This window comes from Poecilia mexicana, unplaced genomic scaffold (genome assembly GCF_051168715.1).
Source record: "Poecilia mexicana isolate PSO_F unplaced genomic scaffold, ASM5116871v1 scaffold_8, whole genome shotgun sequence".
Taxonomy (NCBI): Eukaryota; Metazoa; Chordata; class Actinopteri; order Cyprinodontiformes; family Poeciliidae; genus Poecilia; species Poecilia mexicana.
In genome coordinates, this window is record NW_028263377.1 from 12,627,962 (window position 1) to 12,655,431 (window position 27,470).

Sequence of the window (27,470 nt, forward strand, 5' to 3'; positions counted from 1 at the left end):
GTAGAGCACTCCGCCCCTGCTGAACCCGCTCTTCCACAATCCAGTGGCAGATCTCCAGGCAAACCTCTGCAAGCTGGGTCCACACCGCACGAACAACAGACGGACAGGCAAATTCACGCCGTGGCTGCAGCGAGGGTCAAAAGTGCTTTTCTAGACATCGCTCCAACACACCTGAACCAAATGACTGAATTCTTTCAACGACAAGACATTCAGGTGATGAGACAGTCATTTGATTGAGAAGTTGTAGGACAGCAGCTCTAAATACAGACTGGGCACATGAACGCAAATTACTCGTCACTGAAGAATAAAAGTAATACTGAGAAGGGGCTGTTTGTGTTGGAAGAGAAGGGTTTGTCAACTGGTGGAAATGTAAAACCAATGTAACCAATGATCCTCATAAACTGTGGAGCGTTTGGATATTTCAAGATCTCGTTCAATCATCAAAGAGCAAAATATATATTCTAAATATGTTATTGTATTTTATCATTTTGAGTAAGTAAGGCAACTGGATCTCCATAAAGAAAATATTTACCTGCTTATCTGTTTTCATTACCATCTTCCATGCTGCCTTTAAAAAATATATATATATATATTTTATAGCTGAATAGATTTATGGCTCACTGTCTTCAAACCAAAAGCTGAAGATTAGGGATAGTGTAGTATTCTGTCATTTGTGTTTAGTATGTTAATATGTCTCATCAAAACAGTCTCTTTTTTAATGCCAGTCTTCTTGTTCCACTCATATGAAATACAGTATAAAAAGTATTTAAACTCTTGGAGATTTTAACCTTTTATTGCTATTCCAATCAGTCATGACCAACAATTAATTTTAGTCTTGTCAGAACAGATAACTTTTTCTTCACCGGAGTTTGGAGTCTCCCACATGCCTTGATGTCAGTTTTCTTCAATTGTTGTCTGATGAAAAACACAGGCAACACAGTTGTATGCAGAGTCTCTCCCATCTCAGCTGCTGAAGCTTGTAACTCCTTCAGCGTAGTCAGCCTGACCTGGTGACCTCTCTTATTAGAGTTCTTCTTCCACAGATACTCAGTTTGTGAAGATGGCCTGATCGAGGCAGATTCACACATGAGCCATTACTTCTATGTCTTGGTGATGGATTTTCAGTGCTTTGGAGATTTTTTTTTATATCCATCCCCTGACTTATACTCTTCAATAATGTTTTCTCTGATTCGCTTGGAGTGTTCTTTTTCCTTCATGCTGTAATGGTAGCCAGGAATACTAACTACCTAGAGAATAAACCTTCCAGACACAGGTGCCTTTATGCTACAATCACTTCAGACAGAGTCACTCCACTCAGGTGGTCACCATTTAACTGATTCTCAGATTGCTAGCACCAATTGGCTAGACCTCTGTTGAATTGGGTCAGTCAATTTAAAGACAAAAGTGAACTCTTGAAGACTGAATCTTGAAACCACATTAAAATATGAGCACATTTACATAACCATATTAGTAAGGCTTTTTTTCGTAGTCAGTTTACATTTTCCTCCAAAGTAGACTTGCTGGGTTTTTTTAGTTCCATTGAAGAAGCTAATCATGTTTTTAAACAGAACCAAATGAGTTGCAGTAAAAGGTATTCATCTCCCTCCAGTGTTCATAGTGAAGAACTACAGCATAAGTGGGAGAAGACGTAATGTTTTTATAATGCTGTTAACTTGTCATATTTGGTACAATTTCTTGAAGCCCTCAAAACAAGAGAGGCGTATACTCAAAAGTTTTGTGTGGTTAAGCAGAGCATACTCACCTAAAATAATAATAATAATAATAATAAAAACATGGCGATAAAATACAAACTCGTAGAATTGCAGAGCAGAGCTATTTGTCTGCTAAAAACAGCGCTGACTACACGTCCCCTCTTTTTATTTTGAACATAAAATCCACGTTGAAAGTAGCTTCCTCTATTTGGCAAAATCTGAGTCCTTCAGTTCTTGTAGGTTTTCTACTGCAAGACCACACGCCCCACAATGCATTGCGATTCCATCATGGCGCCCCACACGAACGCCTGACAAGCGAAACTAAGCGCTGCTGAAGGTAAACAGTTCTGTTCTTCGCGGTTAACTAGCTAACTTAGCAAGTGCGGGAGAATGAAATTGTTGCTGACGACCCTGAAACACACACGAAACCCAGCTGTTTACCTCTGCCGACGGCGCCGTTCGAGCCCCAGAAGCAGCGGTGGATTGCCATCTCTCCAAGATGATGTGATGGTGGTGGGGTCAAGCCCGGAGCTGGTGCAGACTGTGGGCTCTCAGGTGGAGGTGAGGCCGGGCTTCATCACAGAGGAGGAGGAGGCTGTCCTGCTGCAAGAGCTGGAGCCAGGACTGAGGAAGAAACGCTACGAGTTCGACCACTGGGACGATGTAAGACGTGCTTGCAGCTATTGCAGGGACATGTCAGTAATTTACCATATACGATGAACAATAAAACTTATATGGATTTATCAAACACAGAGTTTCTGATTGTACAGTTGTCCAGCAGACAGTCGTTGGCACCCTCCACCAGAGGGTTAGTCATAGAAGCTCATCGTCAAAGAAGCTGAATGTTCATAGTGACAGCATTATTGGAAGATTGAGTGGAAGGAAAAAAGTGTTGCACAAGTAACACAGATGATATAGTAGGACAGCTTTGCAAGGATTCTGAAGCAAAACCTATGGCCGCCACATTTGCTAGCCCCATCAGTTGCACCCCATTACCAAGTCACACGCATTTTTTAATGCAGGATTTTAGCGTGTCACCGGGTGAGTCCTTACAAAACGTTTTAGACTAGTCTTTGATAGTATAGGATGTAAATAAATTAGTTTGCATTTAGTTTATACAGAGGTTGTATTGGATTACCCTGTAATTTAAAACTTCATACAGCCGTTACAGCTTTCTAAAGCTGCTGATTAAATGTTTTTAGTTATTTATTCAAATTAACTGAATTTGATTCTCTCAAAAACCAAGAGGCAAGCAGACAAGTCTTTGGTGTGTCAAAATTGATTGGCTAAACAAGTGCCTCTTGTAATGTCATCAACCCAAGAAACTTCTAATTTCTGATACAATTCTGAATCAGCAAACTTTCCAATGCTTTTTCTAAATATATTATGCAAAATCATGCATGTACCCTCCATCACTTTTTACTCAGCTGTTATTGTTGCTGTTCATTTGTTAGTGAACTATATAAACATACAGATGGTTTGCATTAAGTATTAAAACGACTTAAGAGTATGTATTTATTTGAAACTTACTGTATATTCATTTGCGCTGTGCTGCCTTGTACACTTTCAGGCAATTCATGGCTACAGAGAGACGGAGCGTCTGAGGTGGGCTCCGCCGTGTGAGGAGATCCTGAACCGTGTCCGGTCTGTGGCGTTTCCTCGGGGGTCTCCTCTTCTGGGGCCTGTACACGTTCTGGATTTGGACAAAGCTGGCTACATCAAGCCCCACGTCGACAGTGTCAAGGTACCCCTCTTATCGCATCGCTATGATGTTTTGTTACGGGCTGGTCCCTTAATAGTTATTTCTCTCTTCTTGTTTTCAGTTTTGTGGCAGCACCATTGCTGGTTTGAGTCTTTTATCTGACAGCATCATGCGTTTAGTAAAGGAGAATGAGCCAAGTGAATGGCTGGATCTGCTGCTGACTCGCCGCTCCCTCTACATACTGAGGTCCAATGGGATTTTGTATTAGAAATTGCCTGATTATCAACATACCAAGTTTAAAGGACAGTTTGTCATATATTTTCGTCTTGTTTGCACAGGGACCAGGCCAGATATGACTTCACTCATGAGGTCCTTAAGGATGAAGAGTCAGTGTTCAACGGACACAGGGTGCCGCGGCTGCGCCGGATCTCCGTTATCTGTCGTAACCTTCCAGGCTAACGAGTTCATGCTCTCCGTTAGAATAAGAGCATAATGTAGACAGGTTAAAGAAAATCTTCTAACCAGGTTATATTGGGATATCAAAACCAAAACAACCTGCTTTGACTGAGTTGGTATGAAATTATATTTATTATAATACCATCATTCTGATGTGTTTTTCTCTTTCTGTATAATACAGACACTCTTTTGGAAGTATTGAAACAACTTTTCATCCAAAACTAATGTTTGAAAAAAAATTTCAATATGTAATTATTTTAAAACAATAAATGTTGACAGACCTCCATCCAGCTGTATTATTTCTTTTAAATAACTTGGTTGAATGGTGGATAAAGTAGCTTTTATATATATATATATATATATATATATATATATATATATATATATGTGGACTATAAGCTGACAGTGCTACAAGTGCTCGGCAATATTTTAAAAATAAAATTACTTTAACATCTAATTGTCAACTGTAATTTAATATTTAAAGTTAAAACAACCACAGAGCAGAGACACTTGACCTCTACAAGTAGGAACAATATTAAAGCATGTTGCCACTCATAATTTCCTTATTTTGTATATTTAATCCAAATTATGTTTTTATTGTCCTGCAATATATGGACTGTTTTAAAAGTGAACTAAAACATGCAGGGCTGGTGTGACCATCTTCAGGAATTTACGTGGCAAGTCTTGGGCTCCGTTATGTACATCTTACCATCTTTATTGTAGCATAGTTGTATAAAATTTAATATCACAATTTCCAGAAATACTAATTTAATTACAAACATCCCTGATATTTTGCAGCTGTAAAAACACCACATTCATCTGATATGCTTAAATGCTAGATGTAGACTTTTATCACTGTTGATTTTATATATTCCTTTCCATTTAATTCTTGTATATAGATTTGTAGAAATATTCAATATTATGTATATCGACAAATCACAGTGATAAACCAGTTAAGTTTACATTTTATTTTAAAGTCTTGACTTAGAAAAAAAAAAGATTGACTTATTTTCTACTTGCAAATGAAAACATTGTGTTTACTAAAACATTACCATGAGTTCAGGCTCATCTACATTAACAAAGTTCAACAAAAATATTTTAGTAAATCTACTCCTCACACAGCTGATGACAGCTGGTGCAGCATGTGTAAGCGAGCACAAGATTTGTTACACTTTCTGTCCGGGGATCAGGAAAAACACTTCTTTACTATGGTTTTGTTATCATTCCTACCGCTGCCTGGCTGCTTACTCTGTGAGGTAGAAGTGCATTTTGTCATTGACCATCTTGCGCTCTGGATTGAGACGCTTCAGGATCTGAGCGAGCACGTTGACCGTCTGCTCGCTGCTCAGACCTGTGCGCTTGGTCTGGAACTTCTTCAGCAAGTCTTTGGTGGTCATCGGCTTACGGATCAGGTAGCGGCGCACAGCTTCCTCCGTCAGCTGCACGTCACTGTGGGGAGAATTTTTTGTAAGTTGTTGTATCCAAGATTACATATTAGTAGTTCATTCATTAGTACCTAATATTTAGCATTAGGTCAGTGATTCTTATGCTTCGTTTCAGGCCCAAAAATCTATTTTTTTGCGTTAAAAGTAGGTCATACCTTGAGCTTGGAGTGGATTTGCCAGATGGGGGTTGAGGTGTGCTCTTCCCAGAGGGGACAGGGCTCTGACTGCTGGGCTCCATCTTGAGCCTTTTGGCTGCTGGAGAGTCAGTACCTGGAGTCTGGATTTGTCTCTTCCCTGATGACAAATGGATCAGTCTTCGTCACAGGCAAACTAACACAGACATCCAAATCTCTGTCATGTGTCTCATTTCAACTCAGATTTTGTGTTGGTTGGGACATTTTTGCTAATTTACAAGCGCACACCTTGCTCCAGTTTGCTGGCAGCAGCACGCAGCGTGCTGGAGGTGGAGGCGGAGTCTATGGATGGCGTCCCAGGACGACTGCCCGTCCTGGAGCTGCCTGCAGAGCCGCGTCCACCAGGCCGCTTGGGAGGGGTGCGCTTCTTCTGCGAGGAGAAACGTTAAAGAGACGTTTCGTAAGAATAAAAGTAAACGTGTAACAATAGTGTAAACATAAAATAATTCACACATTCACATCTGCAAACTTAGAATAGCTCCAAATACTTCCAGCAACACTTACGCACTGTCAATGGATTACTGTCAATATTCAATATAAGTGTACGAGTCAAAAAGTAGATAATTGATTTGGAAACTCATAACCAGTTTTTCTGCCACACACACTTTAGCTACCATGAACAAAGCAGAAGCAGTCTCTCCTTCGATGTCGCTGTCGTCAGAGCTGTCTGATTCGCCACTGCTGTCTACGACACAAACAATACAATGTCACTCAACATTTGTCAATATTTATGTCTTTTACAAAAACCTTGAAGAAAAACCCTTGCAGGGTTTCACCTTTTTTCTTCTTCTTTTCCATCTGGACCGGGGTTTTCTTCCCTTCCTCTTCCTCCTCCTCCTCTTTAGCTTCTTCTTCATTTTGTTTCTCCTCTTCACTATCTTCCTCACTCTCGGACGCCTCATCGATTCCTACACGTTAAATTATTTTAGTAAAAAAAAATAAAAAAATTGTAATTCCCATTCACAGTTTTAATTAACAAATGCATTAATTGAATCCATCATCTGAGGCTTTTTGTGACTTTGTCGCCGTCATTAGTCGTTACCTTTGGGGTGCTCTTCTGCTTTGGTCGGCTTTTCATTTGTTGGCTCTTCGTCTGAGCTGATAGGGGCAAAGAAAGAAAACAACATATTAACATAATTAATAAAATGTAAACTCAAAATACTTCATCCCTACAACCGATGACTGTTGTGACAGTGGTGCTTCAGAATGAGGAAACGGCTCAAATCAGTATTAATATGTTGATGTAAAGTTAGTGATGGCAACGTAAATAAACTGGGAGCCATTTATGGCATGGGAAAGTGTTACCCAAAGTCACATATTACTCTTAACCTCATTTAGGTATGAAAACAACTGATTATTTTTGGACATTAAAAAAAAAAACAATCAACAATATATTGACAAAGCTGCTTTTCAAATTAGTTTCTGAATAACTTCCCTTACCTTCTATATTTTTCTGTTACATTATCACCAAATATATTAGAGATATAAATAGTCTAAATGCATGGCACTTCATTCAATAACTAACATTAATTGGAGTTTAGGCAGTGTTTTGTGATATGCATATTGTATATCGCTGCGATGCTGTGATAAGGATAGATCAGTGATGTATTGTGCATAAATTTTCTACTTTTATTTAGATTTTATATCATGATGTCTAGAATGGTGGTTTCTTGTCTGATCTGCATTTGTGTCATCTTCCCAAATAAATGTTTAAAAGTGGCGTGGTGCTTTTTTCTGCCACCAGGAGGCGATCTCAGAAATGTGTCATCTGACATGAGAGTCTTGTTTGTGATGCTGGGATGGTAAATAAAGGGAATCTCAGTGATCTGACCTGCTTTCCTCTGACATATAATCCACTTCCAGACCCTCATAATCTCCATCGTCGCTGTCTTCAAGGGCTTCCTTATCATTGCTCTTTTGCTTCTTCTTCTTTGATTTCCCTTTTCCTGTAGCTTTTTTTGTCTTTGCCTTGCTTTCTCCATCTGTTACATGAGAGGGCCCGAAAAACAGAAGACATGCTCAACAATTTGGATTAAAACAGACAGAATATTGATAAATATGAAGGTCTGCAATGTGTTCAGTTGAGGGAATCCCACTGTTCCTTACCTTCTCCCATGCTGCTGTCACTGTCATCACTGCTTATCTCAAGGTCATCATCTAGGTCGTGAATGAGAAGGTCGCCACCCTTACTGCCCCCCTTCTTTTTCTTCTTCCCACCCTTTTCTGTCTCGTCTTCGTCGTCGTCACCACGCTCCTGCTCCCGGAGCCGTCTCTGAAGCATAATGCTGAAGTGGTTTACGACCTTGTTCCGTCTGTAAAAGGAGAGAAATGTGGTTTTTCATGCAAGTATACATTTATTTATGTACTTTAAAAAAATGCTTTCAACTTTCCATTTCAATTCATTCCCTCATGTACCTGCCCCACTCTTCTTCGGCTTCTTCAGCGGTTAGCGTTCGATGCTTTGCCTGCTGTGTAAAGTTATACCACCCATGAACTGGAAAGGCTTCAAAAGCTCCATCTGGACACTGGGTAAAAATGTAGTATGATGCATTTTCTGTAACTCCACCTTTCTTTATACCCTTAAACCTGATAAAAAAAAACAAGAAAAAAAAAACAAAACAAGAGTAAAACAATAAAACAGGTTGAAAACCATAAAACGTTAGAAAAACTCCTACAGGGATGCATAATAGGTGCAGAAATGCATCTCACATGTTTTAGAAAAAATACATTGTGACGAGATTAAGAGAAAAAAAAGACACTGAAAAATTGCTAAGCATTTTAACTTCTTACATCTTAAAGAAGAGTAACCTGTTTTCTAACCTCTTGCCAGCTTTGCCATTGACCTTCAGGATCCATGGCTGATCCTCCACTTTGAACTCTCGGGTAACAATTCCAAACTTCTTTCGCCGAGCTTCCTCCCGCTGTTTTTTGCCAAACTCGCTACCTGCGCCACTCTCCGGTGTCTCCTCCTCCCCGTATATTCGCCGAGCACTCATGTCTCTTTCCATACGTGCCTGGGAAGGAAGAGAAGGGGAAACATAACATTACAAACTCAGATTGGAGGTACATTGTAATTCCTCATCATTCTAATATTTTGGCTTCTTGATTTTTTTTTTTTTTTTAATGACTCAATTCTCATACGGAGATATGAAAGCTCACCTGTGTCCAGCTTGAACAGTTGACTCTATCCCCTGCGTTAAAAGCCATTATATTGTACTTTTTGGTGGTATTTCTATAGGAAAAACAGAGATGAAAACAAAACAATATTCAGTTCCATTTTTGTCCGGGTCAGATAAAATCATTATTAGATGAAGGTAAATCATATGTTGCTTAGCATTCTAGATACACGCTTTCACTACATTTGTTTGTTACTTACTTGGGGACTCTCACAGTGTACTCTGTGGTTGAGGAACTGCTTCCACCCTGTAAAATAAACAGAGGGATGAGTCTAAAACCATGTCACTGTACAAGCCGAAGGTGTTTTTCATTTAGACTTAAAGAGTTGTGAGATGTTCTTAGATTGGACTGCATATGTCAAAGTGGCTACAAAGAAACAGAAATGTAAATTTGCGTTTTCTGAGAAAAGTCACTACTTACCAGTGACGTCATGGTCAGTGATCTCCCGCTGGGTTTATGAAGAGCTGATTCAGTCCAGTGCAAAAACCTAAACAAAATCAAAATTTAAAACATTGATATGAGCATGGAATAGTTATTTCTAGACGAAAATAAGACAAGAGTCTCAAAACCACTGTAACTTTTTCTTGACCCAAATGATTTGGTATAAAACTAACAATTGAAGCTTAATGTTGCTAAAGCTACGTAAGAAACAATGTTATTATATGACAAGCAAGTTATCAAATTTTTTAATCCACATTAAATCAAACTTAACAATACAGCAGCAATGAATAACAGTACGAAATGCTACAAACCCTGACCCTGCAAAAATTAAAAAGGCTTCACCGTTAGCAACAGATGCTAATACAACTAGCACTTGCTGATTAACCAAAACTGTGATGCTATTTGCTGCGTACTGCCCTTAACTTTGCCGTAATTCGTATAATTTTGCTTCCAACTCACTCACCTATACGTGTAACAAAATATAACTCGAGCTAACCAGAGCTTTAGGACATTATATTGAGCATGTTGGTAAGTGATACAACACTGTGCCGATCAACTAGGTGTAATGTGTTCCGTTTATGAGGACGACTAGAAACAACTAGCCACAAATGGTTCCGAACTAAACCCCCGTCACGGCGTCGACAGTAAGTGCTGCAAAGTTAATCAAACATCAATACTTTTGTTCTTAATATTTTGTGCTTTTAAAACAGTCATATAAAGAAAATGTCAGGAATTCTATTGACAGGAATCTTTTTTATTTTATTTTTTTTTACCAGTTTTCTCAATAAACTACGGAGCCCCCGAGGGGACATGGGGAATTTTTTTTTCTTGTGCGTTCCCTCGCAATACTTTTGCGTTCCCTCGCAATAATCTACTGATCAGTTCATGCGGCATAATTGATACCGTAAGCCTTTTTTACGGTGGCCGCCGTACTTTCTGCTTTAATACAAGCTTATAAGGTTTTTCCATGGACTATTGAGTTATTATCGCGGGGTAATAAGTCATCTGATTGTGTCTCTATTGTGTTCGTGTCTGAATGGTTTAAAGGGCTGCTTTCTGTGCCGTTCCATCTGAGCCTTAACAGACATAAACATGCAGTAAATAAATCGATTTTCAATCAGTTTTTTGCACCAAAGCGTTAATAATAATGATAAACACGTTTTATTAATATAAAACACAGCAAACTAATGGTGGTAGACGGCCGCACTGGATTAACTCGGGGAATCTCATCTGTCCGTGTATCAATCAACTCCTAACCTCTTCTTTGTTCTGTCACAATTATCGATTTTTTAAATTTTTATTATGCTCCAAACTTTGCGAGGACTGACCACCCAGCTCACCCGCTGCCTCATACACACAGAGCCAGCAGCAGCCAGTCACCTTCCCATTCATACTTCATGACAGTCACTCCCACATCGACACGCCCACCACCAGGTGTCAAAGCCGCTGCTCCTGTCATATCAATAATTACTTATTTCATTCATATTGCTCTTATAGAGCCTCAGTGAAAACGTGTTTATTATTATTAACCCTTTGGTGCAAAAAACTGATTGAAAATCGATTTATTTACTGCATGTTTATGTGTGTTAAGGCTCAGATGGAACGGCACAGAAAGCAGCCCTTTAAACCATTCAGACTAGAACACAATAGAGACACAATCAGATGACTTATTACCCCGCGATAATAACTCAATAGTCCATGGAAAAACCTTATAAGTTTGTATTAAAGCAGAAAGTACGGCTTCCACCGTAAAAAAGGCTTACAGTATCAATTACGCCGCATGAACTGATCAGTAGATTATTGCGAGGGAACGCAAAAGTTTTGCGAGGGAACGCAAAAGAAAAAAAATTCCCCATGTCCCCTGGGGGGCTCCGTAAATAAACTGAACATTAACTTCACCAAATTTATCGCTTCTAAAACATCCTCTCAACCACCGCGTTTACACAACGTATTTCCAGCTTTTGAGTGAGAAACAGTGGAATACAAGATGAAAATCTGTTCGAGGATGGGATGGTTCTGATTAAAGCATCCCCGCATGTTACAATGGCCCCATTACAGTCCACAGACCTAAATCCAAGAACATGGCAAATCTTAAGGTTTACAGTGACTACAAGCTCCCCCAAAAATGCAGCTGTAATTGCAGAAATTTTAACCTCTACAAAGTATTGACTCAGAACAATGCACAAACATTTCATAATGATTTGTTTCAGACGTAATAACTTCCTTTCATTTCACAATTAAAGTGTTGATGTAATAACATTTATTGAAAACTATATGTCGTTATTGTGACAAAATCTAAAGAATTTTAAATGGCATGAATACTTTTATAATTGTCACGACTTGTATTAAATTTTTAAGGCAACAGAAACTTAAAAAAAAATCCACCAGAATTATGTGTCACACAGATCTCATAGCTGAACTTTGAGACATCTGAATCGATTGAATAATTAAAATTCTTCTAAGCATAATTTAATCTTTGCAAAAGTGCAGTATTTCCATTATTATCCATTGATATTATCATAAAAAGTGCCTCTTGACGTTTTGTAGTTTCTCTTATCTGCCACAAGATGTTGCTGACAGTCCAAAGACCACATAGTATCATTGCAGTCTTGCTCAGAATGGCAATTAGGATTAAGAAAAAAGGAGAAATGGGCCATAAGGAATATGTGTAGCTTGCTGGTTTCAAGCTAATTTATTGCCAAAAAGAACCAGTATACAGTGCAGATGGTCACCATGTACCAAGTCTTACACAGTAAATAAAAAGTCACATCACCGATTCTGTTGCAGTTTCTTTGAGCTTATAGAGTTTATTTACATATTAATCTTTTTATTTATTCCTGTACTCATAGTTCATTGTTTTTTTTCACATGCTCATGTGTATTTATTATGTAAGCAATCTGAATAAAATTTACACACGAGATTATGTATTTGCACATTTATTTAAATGGTAATCTATATTTAGAAAAGCAGATTTTTAATCTAGGTTGCCTATTATTAATTAAAGACATCCAGTCAGTGTTATGTTTGCATGCAAATGTGAGCGTGTGACAAAAAAAGTTAATGCATTTGATTTGCTGTTTCTAATTCACGTTTAATGCCGTGCAGCTTCGAGGACTGATGAGAACTCAGTGTTCCAGCTGAGCGCAGGCTGCATTCGTAGCTGAATTCAATGACACTGAGCAAACGGTGGTCTCGTGTCGTCCATTCAAACTCTCACTTGCAACCTTCTTCCATAATCATGTTTGTATCTCAAGCGCTGAATCAAACTGGTTTATTTGTGACGCATTTCCAAAAGCATCCTAAACTCAGAAATGTTTTTGTTGTTTTTTTTTAATTACAAAGATTCCTGTAGTTTAAAAAGAAAAAAGTTGAAGAAAACAGCTTCAGTTTGCAGATGTATACAGCGCCTTACAGATTATTCATACTCTTTGAACTCTATATTGGTTTTTATGGAGCGACTTGACTTAATTGTAGTATGTTAGGATGATTTGCTAGGGGTGTCCAAAGAGCAGTCTTCCAAGCATGTTCAAGTCTTGCATATGAGCACAGACTGATAAAGATTGAAAAACTATTTTTTTTTTCATAAGGAGAAAATGTAAGGCACAGAGACAAAACTATTTGTCTCTTATGAACCGCTGTTTTTGCATTCATGTTTTTAACCTAAATAGGAGAACAAATATCGAAACTCAGAGAGTATCTATTCTTTAAACTTGGTTCAATAGAGCAGGAGCTTTCATAGAACTGACCCATGTCACATTGTTTTTGATGTAAGAGAAAAAAAAAAAATCTGAGAACAAATTCCAGACTTAAAAAAATAAAAATAATCATTGATCTATATTTAAAAAAAAAATAAAAAATTGAGGTCCTCTTCCACCTCTCAGTGTTCAACCCTGTGATAGACCAACAAAAAGCACGAGTAGATTTTGTACTTTGTGTTGGTGCAATGCGAAGGACTCAGTGTACAAGATAAATCATCAACGTCTCAGTGGGTTTTGCTTGGTTTTGTCCCGGTCATTGAGCCAGGCCTTAACACTGGTCAGCGTTAATAGTGAGATGACTGTTGCTAAATCAGGGCTATCGCCGAGGTCAATTTATCTGAGGCTTTAAAAGACTTGAAACTGAGGCAGCAGGTAACCTTTCAGCAGGAGAGCAACCTAAGTAATGTGGACATTTTTGTCAAGCAGAGCTTGTACAAGGTGATTACTTTAATGAACTGAGAACGTAGCTATAGTGGTACTATTAACACCAAAACCACTTTTAAAGTCCACTAAAAAAAGGGACAAAAAAACAGGCTTCTTTCGCTTAAAGTTAAGCTGCAGCCACCTGTAGAGCAGACAATGGGAGTATGGAGACAAATAACAAGATATTACAGTGCTAAAGCTTCATTGTCTCTCGCCCCTCTCACACTCTTTGCACCTCTTCTCCATACTATACACGGTTGCCATGGAAACACACTCGAGTCGTGAGGCCAGTCAGCTGCGATACCTCGTCTGGTAAACAATCCTGCAATCTGAGAGGGGAGGGTGGGGGGGGGGGGGACGCTGTGGCTGCATGTCAGAGTTTGTCGGATCACGTAGATATCAGCCAAAGGTCAGGAGCGTCGGGAAGGTGGCCAGACCAGAGGTGAAGTCGAGATCGCTGACGTGAAAGCCTGAAACTTCGGGCTCGTTTTGCCACTCACCGGCTTATGAGTGGCAAACTGACACAGGCCACTGACAGCGGCTGCAACATATAATGCCATAGTTTTACGTATAGAAGGGAACTTCTTGTTTGTTTCAGGTAGTTGTTAATGCATGTGCAAACATTGCTTTGTTACATAACAACAGAGCAGGAGAGACAAACAATCAGAAGACTCCCTCCTTCCAGCCACGTGAAATTCTTCGCTCAGCTCGTCCCAAAAGTTATGGCAGACGGCTTGGCTCTGTGTCCACCGATCTTATAAGCATGACAGAGTTTTATGAAACCAGTCTGGTCAGTTGCAAGTCTGAGTGATTATTCCTCACTCTGTGTGCAACAGTGACAGTTGTTGTCCTCCGCCTCTGACAGGAAACCGTCCTGTCTTGCTATAATTATTCCAGTAAATCTTCTCTGCAGTCTGAAGCACACACTAAATGTAATTTTTAGAGCCTGGTAGGTCTGTGTTTCTTTCTTTCTTTCTTTCTTTCTTTCTTTCTTTCTTTCTTTCTTTCTTTCTTTCTTTCTTTCTTTCTTTCTTTCTTTCTTTCTTTCTTTCTTTCTTTCTGTCTTTTTTCAGTCCCTGCCTGTCACCTGTATTGTGAGTTACTGTAATAATGTGATGAAATTCAAAGCGGTGTAATCAAAACAACAATGTTGCACTTGGGTGTCTCAGTACCTCATCGGATGACATACTTCTGTAATACTTGTCTGGATTTCTGGTGGTGGTGTCAGAGAAATGACCTAATGATATTATCACTCTGTACAACGCTATGTATGTTCCCATTTGGCACTGATGAAGATTCATTCAGCTGTTTGTGGCCGACACAGTGAAGAACGTGGACTTATTTTCTGCACTGAAAAAAAGAGAATGGAGCTCCAACTTAAAAAAAAAAATAAAAAAAATAGTTACATGTGTTAATTAGTTACATGCCATCCATCTGTCCGTCCATCCATCCGTCCATCCGTCCATCCGTCCATCATCTTCTGTTTATCCGGGGTTGAATTAAGGCTTTAAAAGTGAACAGTTGGATAATAACATCAAAGATGAAGTTATATATAAAAGCCCGAATGATTATTTTCCTTTTTTTTATTGGTTTGGAACACAGTTTTTATGTAAGACATTTACAATGTACATCTGGATACCATTATTAAAAAAATCTTATGAGTCTTGAACACAAAACTGAAAAAAAAAAAAAAAAAAAAAAAAAAAAAAAAAAAAAGCTGGTTGTCACAGGACAGATTTAATTAAACTGCTGACTTTAATTGGATGGAGGTAAAGTTAGGTGAAAGAAGGTCTTTAATAGGTTAAAAGGAAATTGAATCAGGAAACACATTCTTCCCCTCCTGTCCTTCTCCATCACTCCACATTTTGGTGTTTTTTCTTATGTAATGATTTAGCTATTGTCTTGCAAATTCGGTGAAGGAAATTCAAAGATATGACTTTAGTCTTTAGCTTGCATATCATAGCAATCACGTTTGGTCCAAAAACCACATGGGGAAAAAAAGGAAGCTATGATCAAAGGGGTGTTTTGTTGTTTTCTTTGTTTTTTAATTTTTTGCCTCTGAGTTCAATTTTTGCTTTCACTGGAACACATAAATTAAGTGTGTTAACACACATCACCACAAAGCCTCTCAACAATAAATTAGTTATTTCTTAATCATCAAGCCTAGACAAGCTATTGTGATATTGCTAGCCACCACTGGGAAAGATAATGAGAAAATATTAATAAGAGTCTGAGAAACACAGGATGCTCTGGAGCAAATTGTTATCCGTTAAAAGAGACAAAGATTGACAAAGGGAGTTAATGAGCCTTCAAGTAGTTGCATGTGTTTGGAACAAGACTTGCATAGTGAGATGGACAAGAAAGAAGAAGAAGCAAAAAAAACCCGGGAAAAACAAAATAAGCAAACAAGTCAGTAATGAGTAGGCCATGTCTGTTAATCAGGTATAACCAAACTTTCAATAGATTCATTCATGTGAAGCAGGAAGCATTATTCTCACACTGTTCACACATGCAAAACATGTACCTCTCCTTGTGTTATACCTGGAGTTTCTTCCATCTCAATTCACAAGCTGCTGAGGAATACACAATCCAATTTAAAACACTGTAGAGCACTGAAAAGAAAATATATAGTTACGCGTCTTTTTTTTTTTATTATTGTTTTTGCAAGCAGTTTACAGTTCTGTGTGGATTCGTTTCGAATTTGTAGGAAACAGACTTGTGTGATTTATTGTTACCAATAGACAGGATCCTACCGGGACTGTAAAACTGTCTAAAAAAACCAGAGAGTTGAGCTGAAAGCATTTCAAACGGGGTCTGTCATACATTATCATCGATATTTACCTTTATTCCAGAGATAGGGGTCCATGTCGAGGAATACATTCTCTAAAATAAAAGGTGATACCCCAAAGTCGGGCGACATTGGGAGATAACGGTCAACATAGTTAGTGGTGAGCAGTAGAAGGAGGCTTTTCCTTGAGCACCAAAACATGGGCAGTCTGAAAGAGAACAGGGCTGTCAGTGATTATTAAGGCCGTCAGTCACAAACCTTGCTGTATCTGCACAGCGAATAAGTGAGCTTAATTCAAGTGACCAGACCAGACTAGTGAAGCCAGTAACTAACCAGTCTGCCTTCCCAACTTGTATGTTTTTAACAAGGTTTTTAATTTTTTTTTTTTAAGTACCACACTTAAAAATATCTGAACTGTAAGTTTAAGACGGCTTTCTGTTGAAGTAGGAAATTAAAAAGCGCTGTAAAAAAACATTACAGGAAACAAAGCAAAAAATCTATTATTAATGAAGACTAACAAAAACTAAATAGCATATTTAGTTGGATGGGTGGAATTTGTTGATTTGTAATTCCCTTAACAGAGTAACACATTATCAGGTACCACATTATTTCTGCCTTATAATACATACCAATTAAAAGCTAAGAAATAAAAACGTGGTATAAAGTAAAAAAAAACAAAAAACAAAACAGCAACTGTGTTGTCTCCGTTCTCATCCAACCTGGGCTCTCTAAGAAAGTATGTGGGTCTGTGTTTGTTTTCGCACACTGACACACTTCCAAAACTTCCTAGTGTGAAAGGATTTCTTGTTTTTCATATTCTTTCTCAAAATCATGAATCACCTCCTGGAGTCTCTCTAGACAAAGGATGAACACAAACACACTCACACGTTTCAATATTGCACCAGGAACCTTTGTGCCCCTGCTATCCTGGAGATCCTCACATGCTGCAGTGTGTGTAACGATGCAACACCGTGTGCACACGCAGACAGAGGCCATTTTAATGCAACATTAGGTCTGAGGATGTCCACAGTTGGCCTTTCAAAAACAATTCAGAAAGCTGCGGCTCTCGCTTGTGAGACCTGTGCTCACCACATGAAATCCTCCGTGGGGACAAATGAAAGCGGCAGGATGCAGATCGTAATGCAACAAGACAGCAGCAGAAATTGTTTCATTTGAAGCGCATTGATTGTGATGGGTGAATTTAGTCATGTTTTGGCCGTCATGAAAATTTACATGGAAATTGGTGTCAGTGAACTAGTGGAATTACGCGCCGTGCCATGGCATATAGGCTGCAGTATAAGGAGGCTACCAGGATAAACTTTCAACAGTCTCATCTGAATAACTTGAGCAAATATATGTTCCTATATTTACCATTTTTAAGTATCTTCAAGCCTGTATTTTATGTAACCACAGTTAGTCTCCTACCTGCTCCCATGTATTCCTTCACTCTTCACCTTCTGTACCTACTCCTCAGTGACTACTGCTCCGTCGAACTAACTCCAATTAAGATGCAGCGCTGAGTCCTTCTCCACCCAACCTTTGACACCTTCTGTCTACGAATATCCGTCCAACCAGGTCTTTAAAGCAACTACATCCGCCACTCTGCACCTGGTACAGCCTCATGTAGTGAAAACTACTGTAATACGACTATCACTGTCCACTATGAACTAACATAAACAAGGAAAAGAACAAGTAATGATTTTGTGGACAGCAAATGCTGAGAAAAAGGACACACTGCTCCTGCCCCATTGTACAATTATCCCACTGTTGTACCACAGGGACCATTCTGAAACCAAAATGTGGGACCTTGATATGGAAGCTGCACAAGGTCAGATTGTTTAAGTTTACAGAAAATAGAAAACATCAATCTTTGTCTCCCCTTTGATAGGTGAAATCCACAAGGTCAAATGTGCCAAAAAAGGCCACCATCTCTATTCTTCTATTTAGCTGATATTAAGTTAAGATGCTACAAAGCATAAACCTCCCCCCTCCAACAAACCAGGCACAAATCCATACAATACATTAAATGTTTTAACATTTATACAATTCTGCCTTCTGCAAGAGTAACAGCATACCAGATTGTACATGCTTTGTATTTACTTTATGTCTTTATAAAGACATAAAGTAATAAACATTTATAGGTGTTTATTATCACTAGGATTTACACCGTTATAGCCCCTAAATCCTCTTTAACAGCGTTACTAATTGAAATACTTCTGTAAATATGTAAATGGTGACAAATACAGCAGCTTCAATGACAACCACAAAACCAAAAAATGTTTTAATTTGAACTGGCTTCATAAGCCTATAATACTGATGAGGTCACACAAAAAAATCCCATTTTAATGAGAGCCATAACTTTGGGTTTTTGAAACTAATTCAAAGTGGGTGTCAAATGCAAGTAATGTGAGAAAAACATAAAAAAACAAAAACAAACAAACAAACAAAAAAAAACACTTTAAAATCCCAATTTAGACCAGTTAGTTTTAAAGTCCAATATGGAAGATATATGATGAATCCTCAATGTGGAAAACACACTTTAGGAAACGGTTAATTAGATTTCTTGGTATTGATGACAATTGCTCAGAAGAAAAGAAAAAGCTTCCAATCAATGTTTTATGCCTATATTAATAGGCAAAACAACTTTGGAAACCACTGATGCTTCTTTTGTCTCCCACAACAGGATTATGATGCTAGAAAATTCTTGTGCTTGTTTTTATGTACGCATTGTTAAACCATAAAGTTATGTGTGCTGAGTGTTAATCACCCTGAGAACATTTCTTTCTTACACTTTTGCTTCACTTCATAAAACCTGCAGTCAGTTCTAGTCGACTCCATCTGAATTTGTCAGGCTAAACAGAACATGATCTGACCTAAAATGTGAAACGGGCAGTATTTAACAATCTTTCTTTATTCTCGTACACTTTAGCACCAAAGAAAATGGGTTTTCTGTGAGGGCATAGCAGTCTTTAGAAAATATTCAAATGGGACAAGTGCAGTAAGTGAGGATATTTGGGGCCTCAAATTACCAGTGGGACCCTGCAGTACTTGAAATTTTACTAGATATGTTAGAAAATGTGTTGGTTGTGAAAATGCAACACATTGTTTGAGACCACCTTTGTTGGTAGAAGTCCATTTTACTTAGCTATAATCTGCTGCCAGACTCAGGCTCCAAGAAAAAGCAAATCCGTCGGCAGCAAATAAAATAAAACAATACACTGCAGATTAGATAACTACAGCAAATGAACTTTTAACAGAACCTAATTTTAATTTTAATCTCTTTTGGAATTCATTTCTGGCTTACTAGATATCTTTAAAATGAGCCGTTGTGAAAACAAAATGCAAAAACGATCAAGGGCGGATAATGTGAAAGCGATCCTAGAGGCGCGGTGGTGGTAGGTGGACAACAAACTTAAACAGAAGTGAACACGTTTACAAAATTCTGCCCGTGGGCCTTAAACATCTTGAACCGGCTCTGTCTCACCGTGAAACATGATGCAAACTCTGCAGGGAGAGGTTGCCATTAGCATGCATGTTAAAATGTTTAGTAGTCAACATCTTGTCAAGAAGTAAATTCGAAGGCTTCTTTTGAAATGCATTCAAAATTCTGTTTATCTGGGAAGTAAAACATCACCAATAAAATGATTTCTAATCGAGAACTACTGTTACAGCCATTCAACAATCATGGTGGAAACCGCTGACTTGACAGAGACTGACTGTCATACATACATGAGGAGAACGTGTTCTTACACATTTCACTCAAAAAAGCAGAAGGGGTTACAACGGCATTCAAACAGCTGTGAAGCAAAGCTAATTTGAAAAGGCAAATTCAGAAGATTTGGCTTCAGGAGTCATCACACAATACAGTGATGGAAAAGCATGGACAGTCTTCAACTATTGAACTAGACAATGTCAGAAGCGTATGACCTGTGCACGGTCCACATTTAGTGATGATCTGATGTGCCATGTCGAGCTGACGTTGGTCCGCTGATTTTTATTAAGTCCAAAATCGGTGCTGCTGTCTTTAGCTTAACATTTTACAAGCTTATGGGAAATCTGAATTCATTTTTGGACAGGGCTTGCTGCACACACACACTGCTGAAAATGCCATTAAATGGTTTATTGACCATGGTATCATTGTGTTTGATTGGCCAGCAAACTGCCCAGACCAAAGCCCCATAGAGCAGAGACACCTGAACCAAGAATGCAGATAAGCTGAAGGCCGCGATCAAAGCAGCAGCCATTGTTTCCTTAACACCTCAGCAGCGACACAAGCTGATCCCCTCCATGGCACTGTGCACTGATGCAGTAATCCATGTAAAAAGGAGCAGTGACCTTGAAGTATTGAGTGAGTACACTGTGCAGCACATGGACATTACTTCTCAGTAGGCCAATGCCGCCGTATTAGAAAATCCTTTTTTTTAAATTTGATCTTATGTAACACTCGGATTTTCACAGATCCTGACTTTCTAATTAGCTGTACGCCATAATTATCGAAGTGAACGGAAATGCTGGAAATGGGTCACTCTGTGAATATTTCAAATATACATTCACCTTTTTTTTAAATGAAATAATTAAATAAAAAACATTTTGAATGATATTCAAATTCATTAATAGCAGTTCTTCAGCATGTACGTTTTCGCAAAGAGTGGCCCAAATGCCAATCAAGCTTAACATAGTTACTTGTGTAGGTGGGTGCATTTGTTGCTTTTTTTTAAAAAAATAATAATGTCAGTGTAATGTTTGCTGTCAAGTTGATAGAACCATTGATGTGCAGCATAGCCACCTCCTGTATTCAGTGTCCTGATCATATATCCAGTAGATGCTGAATACCTATAATTCATTGCTTACATAGCACCAAACCTGTGAATAAAACACCAATGTACTGTAAATGTTCTGCTACTCAAACAGAAAGCAAAGCCCACCGCATTAAACAGTGTTACACTACGCAGAGGTCTATGCATCCTCCCTCTCTCTCTCTCCAACTGCCTCTCTCTTACTCTGTTGCTCTCCCTCTCTCAGTCATCCTCTCCCGCCGTGGTGCTGAGCCTGCGACGTTGCTTAGAGAGAAAGAGGGGGGAGAGAGAGAGAGAGAAAGAGAGAGAGAGAAATATCATCCTTTCTGCTCCAGCCACTGAACGCACCATCTGACGGGGAAATAAGTGAAGGTACTGTGCAAAAATATGTTTGCTTTCATTTTTGCAACATGTAGTTATTTATTTATTTGTGTATGTTAAAGGACAGTCATGCTCCGATATTTCATATGCACCGATATAAAAGCGACGGAGGGGCGAGAACGCACCTGCCCTCACAGACTCCAACCTTCTTGGTGCAACAGAACCTCACTGAGCTAAATTTACGATGGTATATATAAAAGCGTGCTTTTTATTTTCCCTGTTGGTGCTTTTTTTTTTTTTTTTTTTAGAAGACTTGTCAGAATAACCTATTAATGTGCCCAGATTTTTTTTTTCTTTTTCTTTTTTTTTTTTACAATACGTTTTTTTTTTCTATTGGGTTAAAACGCACGCCAAAAGTGATTAAATCTGTGTCACAGATTTAAAGTGTCACATGAAGCCAGGTTGGATTCTGCAGAGATAGGACGGCCGGGCAGAATACGCGCCATGGACAGATGTGCGAGAGAGAGGGGATTTAGTATCGAGGGAGGAATCACGCAGGGGATAAAGCTGGTGATGCATGCGCGCCCCAGCGTGTGCGTGGATGTGTGTGTGTGTGTTCTTGCTTTCTCTCTCTCTCTCTCTTTTTTTTTTTAATTCTGGGTTAAATGGTCGGTTTTCCAGCAGTGTTGACTACTCACTCGCACGACAGAAAAGCGGCTCACTTCACCTGCGGCGAGGGCTTAGGGGGAAGCCACCTTTAGTTCTCCGGCATGCACGAGTTATTGAATGTGTGGCTCTGATTATGTGTTTAAGTGAGAGAGAGTGAGAGAGAGAGAGAGAGCTCTCATGCCAGCAGCGGCAACAGTGTCCAACTGCTGACCGATGGACCACACAGATTTGTACGCCCACACACTGTGGACAGCCAGGCACGAGAATATGCGTAGCAACAGAGACAAAACACTTGTAAATCTACTATCTGTATCTTCATGGGCAGTAAAATCCCTGTGCATCATTCATCTTAGAACAAGTTTTGGGTCTTAAAATGCAGAAGGTAGTGGACAGAGTGTGTGCTGATCAGATGGATTTTCTGCGGGTCCTGGACTCTAAATGTGCAGACTTACATGTTCCAAGTAGGCATGGGCTTTTTTTTAAAAAAAAAAGTAAGAATACCATGCTTTCATGGTATTCACATGAAAAAAAACATGAATATCAAACATGATCTAACTATTGTTATTCAAAACAGATTAACACCAGTTTTCTCTATTGTTCCAAAAAAACATAGACATTTTGATTGTTACAGTTATAATATAAATATGAATACTGTGTACATTGTTCCAAGTATAACATTTTCACCAATGACAGATGACCTGGATATAGCATAATTGTTCCTTAATCACTGGAAAGGTTTTTGAGTGGAATATTCAAGTCATTTCAATTAAATTCAAAATAAATCCAGGAGCAAATTAAACATTGGAACTCAAGTTTTATTAAAGAATTGTTTTGTTGATGGGTCTCCTTTAATGGTCTGCTGAGTGGTGATAAAAGCCAGATGTTGGGGCTAAAAATTCCAAATATGGGAATGTATGGGTGTGTGTGCACTACACCCCTTTAAGAGGCCAAGTGACTGCAACTTGTGGCTGTCAGCAACCATCGGTTTGTTTTGTAATAACGCTCTTTATTTATCTAAGCTGGTGTACGTGAGTCTTCACTTATACATCTCGCAGAGGCATATTTATAGACACTTCAGTAGCACTTGATTTTGTCTTCAAAGTTGGAGATTAAAAATGGGCAAGAGTAGAGAACTGTACCAGATTATGACAGCTAGATGGCCAGATTACAGCATCTCCAAAAACTGTAGTTCTCATGGAGTTTCCCCCATTTTCAGTGGTCAGTTTCTTTCAAATGTCATAATCTGGTACAAGGACAGAACAGATGTGAATGCGCAACAGGTCACTGTCATGGTTGGTTGGGGCTCATTGATAAGTGGGGAGAGATAAGGCTGGTCTACATGGCCTGATCTAACAGGCAAGCTATGTTAGCCCAAATTCCTAGAAAGCTTATGTAGGTTCCAATGGAACGGTATCAAAATACACCATCACAATTTGTTTCCTGCACTGGCTGCAAAGCCAAAGTCCACCACTGTAGGGGCCAACAACTGGCATTTCATCATCCAGTCTGAAAAATGTGACCTGCTGTGAATTATTTTTTTCTTTACAGTGCATGGATGGCTAGGTGAATATGTGTAGCTAACCTGTACAATAAATTGCACCAAGATAGACCATAAAAAAAAAAAAACATTGTGAGCTATTGTAAGAAGCATAGAGCCACAGCACATCTTCATGGGTCTAGTGGATTCCTTCCTTCAATGGTTCAAGGCTCTTTTTGCAACAACATGAGCCAGGAGTCGGCCTTTATTTGACTGGTCAACAGAAATGTCATTCGTACTGTTTGGATTTATTATGCGGTTATTACAAAACTCAGAGTCCATACAGATGCATGATGCTTTTCGGTCTGCAGCTGAAAAGCATCATGCATCTGTGGGAAAAAAAATAAAATAAATAAATCTAATCCATGGGTTGATACAGAAATTTATACCATTTTTAGTATTGTGCATGCGAGACCACAAACAGATAGCATGGGAAGAGAACTAGGACAATTACTGTTGCCATTTGGGAAACATTTACTAATGGCCTGTTCTGTACTCAGTTTGACATTTTGTTCTGTATCCAGAATTTAGATGAGATAAGGAGAACGTTTTGGCAAACCAACAAGCTCTCACAGGATACTCTTACGCCTTGTGAGGCAAACAAAACTAACAAACAGAGCGCTGCTTTGGAAACCATCTTGGCTATTTTTCCCTCCAACAAGAATGACCTGTCAAATACAGCTTTGAGAGGAGCGACGGGTGATGCCATGACTCTCTGATGAGATGAACTTGTCTTTTTTTGTTGTTGTTAGCACGGGAAAAGTGTAGGACAATTCCCTCAGTCAACTCCGAACATAATTTTCTCGGAGAATAGACAGATGTTCATTGGCGAAGCAAAACATTACAGAGAGAAAGAGTCCAGTTTCCGGTTGTTTCGTGTGAGCTTTGTGCACAAGGTTCAAAAGTTCACACGGACACGCATTTAGTCCGTGTGATCAATACTTAATAAGTGCTTCATCTGATTCTCTTAAAAATGACAAAAGAGGGATATCAGTTTGCTAAGTAAGTGGATTCCCTTTTCATAAGATGTCGTAAATTAGCTTTTACTCCAATCGATAATGAAGCCATTTTCCTATTTTCACCCATGACATCTAAGGTGCCGCTTGGCCAGAGTGATCCCTGGAGACACCCACTTAAAATGCAAAAGGGATACCCTGCCAACTTTATTTTGCTATTTTATTGCACCCGTTTAGCTTCCACACATAGTCTCGTTCTCCACCCACCCGCTCCTTTCATTTTGCCATGCCTCTTGATGTCGTCCCTGGAGGAATGATGAGCAGTCTCCAATCAATTGCAATCACATATCAGAGCTGTACCAAGGGGGGAAAAAAAAAAGAGGGAGAGGTAATCAGTATGGAGGAACCGGCCTGGATGAAGGCGAAGTAACCACCACCTACCAAACCAAACCACTATGTAATCTTCTCTTTATCAGAATTCTATTAAGCAGCGTGAGCCATAATTTTTGGAAATCCATAGTTCTGTCTGTGGGCGATAATCTGAAGAAGTGATGAATGTTACACTGGTATGAGCCTGAAAATGCAATTTTCTTTACTTCTTTATGTTTGTGTGAAAATAATCAAATATGATGCTGCTAAATTTCATGAGGATAATGAGGATATTCCATCGGCATACCTGACTGGTTGTTGAACAAGATGATTGGGAATATTTGCGGCCGCAGACGTGTCCAGTGCATTGGCTGAAAGCGATAAAACGGCTCGATCTCCCTGCTGTGAAACCAGCAAAAGTTAGGCAGGACTGACCTAATTAATTCTGCTTACAGTTAAGTTAAAAAAAAAGCGTGTTCTGTAATGGTATGGTAGCTGATCTAAAACGCTGTGACAGCAAATGCCTGGCAGGTCAGATTATATAGATGTAGGAAAAAAAAAAAAGAATACAGCACATAAATTTGGACTCATTTGTATGGCTCGGATAGTTTTCTCGTGGTCGTAACTGCTGCGTAGCAGAACAAGGAGATGAAACAGTACATGAAAATGATGAAGAAAACATGTTTCTCATTCATTTCAGAATAGAAACTAGATGGCAAGTAATTCTTTTTCACATTTAACAACATACTCAGTTGTTACAAAAGCAGAGTTTTGTAAGGTGAATCATTGAAGCCACTACTGAAACACTCCAGTGGAAATTGACAAGCTGATTAACATAAAGTGCTGTGAACCATTGTTTCAAAGATAAAAAAAAAATAAAAATCCAGAATTGTTGCGTGTGCTTCTACTTAGCCTGTTTTTTTTATTGATACCACTAAATATAATCCAGGATAATTAATTGATTTTAGAAGTTACATAATTAGTAAGTTGGTTCCACCTATGTGTCATCTAGGCACAGGTAGAGCTGATCTTTAAAGACTTTAGGGGTTTGTAAAAGAACATTAGAGCACAAGTAGAATCATGAAGACCAGGAAACACATCAGATAGGTAAATAAAGTTGTGGAGAGGATAAAAACAGGTTTAGATCATCCAATTATATACCAAACTTATCTTATTTAAGAGTTTTCATCTGTTTAATTAGTCATACAAACACATTTGGATGAATCTGGTCTTTATTGAATAGTGGCAAGAATAAATGGATCACTTAACAAAAGGAAATCCAGGTTTAAACTTTGCCACTAAAAGAACCAAGTAGGAAACTCAGCGTGTGAAAGGAGTTGATCTGGTTAGATGAGATCAATGCCAAACTTCTTGGCCTGCATGAAAAATGCTATGAGAGAGAGAAAAATTAATATATGCCATCCCTATTGAGATACATGGTGGAGGAAGCATCATGCTGTGGGAAGTGCGCTACGTCACAGAGGATAGGGAAGGCGGTCAGAGTTGGTGGGAAATGGATGGAGACGATCCTTGAGGAATATGCTTATGATGGGAAGCAAAAGATTTAGTCCTGGAATGAAAGTTTACCTTTCAAACAGAACATATGCTTTAAAGCATACCACCAGAGCTACAGTGGGATGTCATATGCATGTGCTGATAAGGCCTAGTCAAAAAACAACAATAAAAAAAACCAAACTTGATTATCTGAGAGTTTAAGAAGCAAAAAACTTGTAACAAAATGTCTGCAAGTTCAGAATGATGCTTTTTTGTAATATAAATCTTATGGGGTCTTACCTATTAGACACCTTGTACACTAAATAGCTATGTGCATTATTTCTCTATATTAACTCAGCTAAGATTGTGCCTGTACACAGACCATGAAAATCCTTGCAAGTAGAACCTCTAATAGGCCGAAGTGAATAAATTAGGTATTCAGCAGGGCCTCCTTGCTGGTTCACAATTGACAGCCTCAGATCTTTAGGCCTCCCCACCTGCTCCGTCCCTCCTGGCCTCCGCTCCTCTGCCACGCCCTCGAAATCGATCTCAGAATCCTTCAAGGGAGATTATGCAAAGATCCTGAGAGGGATAGCCCTTGGGAGAGATCCACACTTGCTCAGTCCTCCACATCGCGTTCTTGGCCACTGCATGCTGTGCTCTTTCAGCCAACCAGCTGTTGCAGTCCCCTGTACAATCAATATGGCCGTCGTGTTTCACAACAGCCAACAGTCCCTCACTGCCAGGCACCTGTGGGAGGTCCCCCAGGGCAAGAAAACAAAAGGCACGGGAAGACACCTTTGCAGTTGACAGTTTTCAGAATTGCAGCATGTGTGAATGATTTGAGGAAAATGGATGCAGTCTCTTTAGCTGTGCCTCTCTGCAAGGCGTGAATGAAGTAGCAGGGGAAGTGAACATCTTTGTAGACAAGGAGAAGCTGTCTCAGAGGGAGGGGAAGAAAATAGATCCAATGGATAAGAAAGTGGAGCAAGAATATTACAGTTACATATGTGAAAAGGAAAAAAAAGGGGGGATAGTGAGAAGTTAGTGAAACGTCTCTGATGAATGTCATGCACTCCCATAGTCTGCTTTAGGCATGTCTCACACCTGGCAAGTGGACTAATAATTGGGGAGAAAATGGTGTTGGAAGATCTGGTGAAGAACATTTTCCAATTTTTTTTTCAGAGTACTGCTGAGTTTAAAGTTTTACAGCTCCTTGTCTCCAGCTCGAG

General features: G+C 39.0%; 2 protein-coding genes and 1 long non-coding RNA gene across 3 annotated transcripts in view; 1 reads left to right on the plus strand and 2 right to left on the minus strand.

The window, feature by feature from the left end:
* The first annotated feature begins 1,972 nt into the window (after positions 1 to 1,972).
* Positions 1,973 to 4,156, plus strand: alkbh7 (alkB homolog 7, RNA demethylase). The gene is made up of 4 exons (XM_014997088.2): positions 1,973 to 2,375; positions 3,283 to 3,456; positions 3,536 to 3,660; positions 3,753 to 4,156. The coding sequence occupies exons 1-4, from the start codon at positions 2,103 to 2,105 to the stop codon at positions 3,871 to 3,873; spliced, it is 693 nt and encodes a 230-aa protein (XP_014852574.2). The 5' UTR covers positions 1,973 to 2,102; the 3' UTR covers positions 3,874 to 4,156.
* Positions 4,157 to 4,564: 408 nt separating this feature from the next.
* Positions 4,565 to 9,907, minus strand: gtf2f1 (general transcription factor IIF, polypeptide 1). Its single transcript, XM_014997089.2, has 14 exons — positions 9,591 to 9,907; positions 9,107 to 9,173; positions 8,886 to 8,932; positions 8,669 to 8,741; positions 8,330 to 8,523; positions 7,925 to 8,095; positions 7,616 to 7,821; positions 7,341 to 7,491; positions 6,552 to 6,607; positions 6,286 to 6,417; positions 6,124 to 6,194; positions 5,738 to 5,879; positions 5,471 to 5,609; positions 4,565 to 5,319 (listed from the first exon to the last, which is right to left on the minus strand). Exons 2-14 carry the CDS (start codon positions 9,116 to 9,118, stop codon positions 5,115 to 5,117), a joined length of 1,599 nt encoding a protein of 532 aa, XP_014852575.1. The 5' UTR covers positions 9,119 to 9,173; positions 9,591 to 9,907; the 3' UTR covers positions 4,565 to 5,114.
* A 4,355-nt stretch (positions 9,908 to 14,262) lies between these two features.
* Positions 14,263 to 27,470, minus strand: part of LOC148157999 (uncharacterized) — a 146,250-nt gene continuing 133,042 nt past the window's right edge. The window contains exon 2 of the long non-coding RNA XR_015764089.1: positions 14,263 to 15,025. This is a non-coding gene — a long non-coding RNA (uncharacterized LOC148157999). The remainder of the gene's footprint in view (positions 15,026 to 27,470) is intronic.

Bases quoted from the DNA above. Each gene is read 5' to 3' on its own strand.
- alkbh7 (XM_014997088.2), top strand. From the start codon at position 2,103: ATGAAATTGTTGCTGACGACCCTGAAACACACACGAAACCCAGCTGTT. The intron at 2,376-3,282 runs GTAAGACGTGCT...GTACACTTTCAG, and splicing joins AGTTCGACCACTGGGACGAT to GCAATTCATGGCTACAGAGA. The intron at 3,661-3,752 runs GTCCAATGGGAT...TTGTTTGCACAG, and splicing joins CGCTCCCTCTACATACTGAG to GGACCAGGCCAGATATGACT.
- gtf2f1 (XM_014997089.2), bottom strand. The intron at 7,492-7,615 runs GTAAGGAACAGT...CTCATGTAACAG, and splicing joins TGACAGCAGCATGGGAGAAG to ATGGAGAAAGCAAGGCAAAG. The intron at 5,320-5,470 runs GTATGACCTACT...TTCTCCCCACAG, and splicing joins AAATCCACTCCAAGCTCAAG to TGACGTGCAGCTGACGGAGG.